The sequence below is a fragment of the Bacillus rossius genome, chromosome 10 (assembly GCF_032445375.1).
Source record: "Bacillus rossius redtenbacheri isolate Brsri chromosome 10, Brsri_v3, whole genome shotgun sequence".
Taxonomy (NCBI): domain Eukaryota; kingdom Metazoa; phylum Arthropoda; class Insecta; order Phasmatodea; family Bacillidae; genus Bacillus; species Bacillus rossius.
In genome coordinates, this window is record NC_086337.1 from 40,128,346 (window position 1) to 40,132,098 (window position 3,753).

At 63.6% G+C, this 3,753-nt stretch overlaps 1 protein-coding gene across 1 annotated transcript; it reads right to left on the bottom strand.

The window, feature by feature from the left end:
- Positions 1 to 570, bottom strand: LOC134536322 (uncharacterized). Its single transcript, XM_063376074.1, has one exon. It carries the CDS (start codon positions 568 to 570, stop codon positions 1 to 3), a length of 570 nt encoding a protein of 189 aa, XP_063232144.1.
- Positions 571 to 3,753: the final 3,183 nt, after the last annotated feature.

Genomic DNA, 3,753 nt, shown 5'->3' on the forward strand with positions numbered 1-3,753 from the left:
TCACGAGCACGTGCGTGTGCACACGAGCACGTGCACACGAGCGTGAGCACACGAGCGTGAGCACTCGAGCACGTGCGCACACGAGCACGTGCGCACTCGAGCACGTGCGCACACGAGCACGTGCGCACACGAGCACGTGCGCACACGAGCACGTGCGCACACGAGCACGTGCGCACACGAGCACATGCGCACACGAGCACGTGCGCACACGAGCACACGAGCGTGAGCACACGAGCACGTGCGCACACGAGCATGAGCACACGAGCACGTGCACACACGAGCGTGAGCACACGAGCACGTGCGCACACAAGCGTGAGCACACGAGCACGTGCACACGAGCGTGAGCACACGAGCGTGAGCACACGAGCACGTGCACACGAGCGTGAGCACACGAACACGTGCACACGAGCGTGCGCACACGAGCACGTGCGCACACGAGCACACGAGCGTGAGCACACGAGCACGTGCGCACACGAGCATGAGCACACGAGCACGTGCGCACACGAGCATGAGCACACGAGCACGTGCACACACGAGCGTGAGCACACGAGCACGTGCGCACACGAGCATGAGCACACGAGCACGTGCACACACGAGCGTGAGCACACGAGCACGTGCACACAAGCGTGAGCACACGAGCACGTGCACACGAGCGTGAGCACACGAGCACGTGCACACGAGCGTGAGCACACGAACACGTGCACACGAGCGTGAGCACACGAGCACATACACACGAGCGTGAGCACACGAGCACGTGCACAGGAGCGTGATCCCACGAGCACGTGCACAGGAGCGTGATCCCACGAGCACGTGCAATGGAGCGTGAGCCCATGAGCACGTGCACAGGAGGGTTAGCCCACGAGCACGTGCACAGGAGCGTGAGCACACGAGCAGTGTGAGCACAGGAGCGTGAGCACACGAGCAGTGTGAGCACAGGAGCGTGAGCACACGAGCAGTGTGAGCACAGGAGCGTGAGCACACGAGCAGTGTGAGCACAGGAGCGTGAGCACACGAGCAGTGTGAGCACACGAGCACGTGCACACGAGCGTGAGCACACGAGCAGTGTGAGCACACGAGCACGTGCACACGAGCGTGAGCACACGAGCAGTGTGAGCACACGAGCACGTGCACACGAGCGTGAGCACACGAGCAGTGTGAGCACACGAGCAGTGTGAGCACACGAGCACGTGCACACGAGCGTGAGCACACGAGCAGTGTGAGCACACGAGCACGTGCACAGGAGCGTGAGCACACGAGCACGTGCACAGGAGCGTGATCCCACGAGCACGTGCACAGGAGCGTGAGCCCACGAGCACGTGCACAGGAGGGTTAGCCCACGAGCACGTGCACAGGAGGGTTAGCCCACGAGCACGTGCACAGGAACGTGATCCCACGAGCACGTGCACACGAGCGTGAGCACACGAGCACGTGCACACGAGCGTGAGCCCACGAGCACGTGCACACGAGCGTGAGCCCACGTGCACAGGAGGGTTAGCCCACGAGCACGTGCACAGGAGGGTTAGCCCACGAGCAAGTGCACAGGAGGGTTAGCCCACGAGCACGTGCACAGGAGGGTTAGCCCACGAGCACGTGCACAGGAGGGTTAGCCCACGAGCACGTGCACAGGAGCGTGTGCCCACGAGCACGTGCACAGGAGCGTGTGCCCACGAGCACGTGCACAGGAGCGTGTGCACACGTGCACAGGACCACGAGCACACGTGCACAGGACCACGAGCACACGAGCACGTGCACACGAGCACGTGCACACGAGCGTGAGCACACGAGCACGTGCACACGAGCGTGAGCCCACGAGCACGTGCACAGGAGTGTGTGATCACGTGCACAGGAGCGTGTGCCCACGAGCACGTGCACAGGAGCGTGAGCACACGAGCACGTGCACACGAGCACACGAGCGTGAGCACTCGAGCACGTGCGCACACGAGCACGTGCGCACACGAGTACGTGCGCACACGAGCACGTGCGCACGTGAGCACACGAGCACACGAGCGTGAGCACACGAGCACGTGCGCACACGAGCGTGAGCACACGAGCACGTGCACACGAGCGTGAGCACACGAGCACGTGCACACGAGCGTGAGCACACGAGCGTGAGCACACGAGCACGTGCAAACGAGCACGTGCAAACGAGCACGTGCACACGAGTACGTGCACAAGAGCGTGATCCCACGAGCACGTGCACAGGAGCGTGATCCCACGAGCACGTGCACAGGAGCGTGATCCCACGAGCACGTGCACAGGAGCGTGAGCACACGAGCAGTGTGAGCACACGAGCAGTGTGAGCACACGAGCACGTGCACACGAGCGTGAGCACACGAGCAGTGTGAGCACACGAGCAGTGTGAGCACACGAGCAGTGTGAGCACACGAGCACGTGCACAGGAGCAGTGTGAGCACACGAGCACGTGCACAGGAGCGTGATCCCACGAGCACGTGCACAGGAGCGTGAGCCCACGAACACGTGCACAGGAGGGTTAGCCCACGAGCACGTGCACAGGAGGGTTAGCCCACGAGCACGTGCACACGAGCGTGAGCACACGAGCACGTGCACACGAGCACGAGCACACGAGCAGTGTGAGCACACGAGCACGTGCAAACGAGCGTGAGCACACGAGCACGTGCACACGAGCGTGAGCACACGAGCAGTGTGAGCACACGAGCAGTGTGAGCACACGAGCACGTGCACACGAGCGTGAGCACACGAGCAGTGTGAGCACACGAGCAGTGTGAGCACACGAGCACGTGCACACGAGCGTGAGCACACGAGCAGTGTGAGCACACGAGCAGTGTGAGCACACGAGCACGTGCACACGAGCGTGAGCACACGAGCAGTGTGAGCACACGAGCACGTGCACAGGAGCAGTGTGAGCACACGAGCACGTGCACAGGAGCGTGATCCCACGAGCACGTGCACAGGAGCGTGAGCCCACGAACACGTGCACAGGAGGGTTAGCCCACGAGCACGTGCACAGGAGGGTTAGCCCACGAGCACGTGCACAGGAGCGTGATCCCACGAGCACGTGCACACGAGCGTGATCCCACGAGCACGTGCACACGAGCGTGAGCACACGAGCAGTGTGAGCACACGAGCATGAGCACACGAGCAGTGTGAGCACACGAGCACGTGCACACGAGCGTGAGCACACGAGCACGTGCACACGAGCGTGAGCCCACGTGCACACGAGCGTGAGCCCACGTGCACAGGAGGGTTAGCCCACGAGCACGTGCACAGGAGGGTTAGTCCACGAGCACGTGCACAGGAGGGTTAGCCCACGTGCACAGGAGCGTGTGCCCACGAGCACGTGCACAGGAGCGTGTGCCCACGAGCACGTGCACAGGAGCGTGTGCCCACGAGCACGTGCACAGGAGCGTGTGCCCACGAGCACGTGCACAGGACCACGAGCACACGAGCACGTGCACACGAGCGTGAGCACACGAGCACGTGCACACGAGCGTGAGCACACGAGCACGTGCACACGAGCGTGAGCACACGAGCACGTGCACACGAGCGTGAGCACACGAGCACGTGCACACGAGCGTGAGCACACGAGCACGTGCACACGAGCGTGAGCACACGAGCACGTGCACATAGCGTGAGCCCACGAGCACGTGCACACAAGCACGTGCACAGGAGTGTGTGATCACGTGCACAGGAGCGTGTGCCCACGAGCACGTGCACACGAGCGTGTGCACACGAGCACGTGCACACGAGCGTGAGCACACGAGCACGTGCACA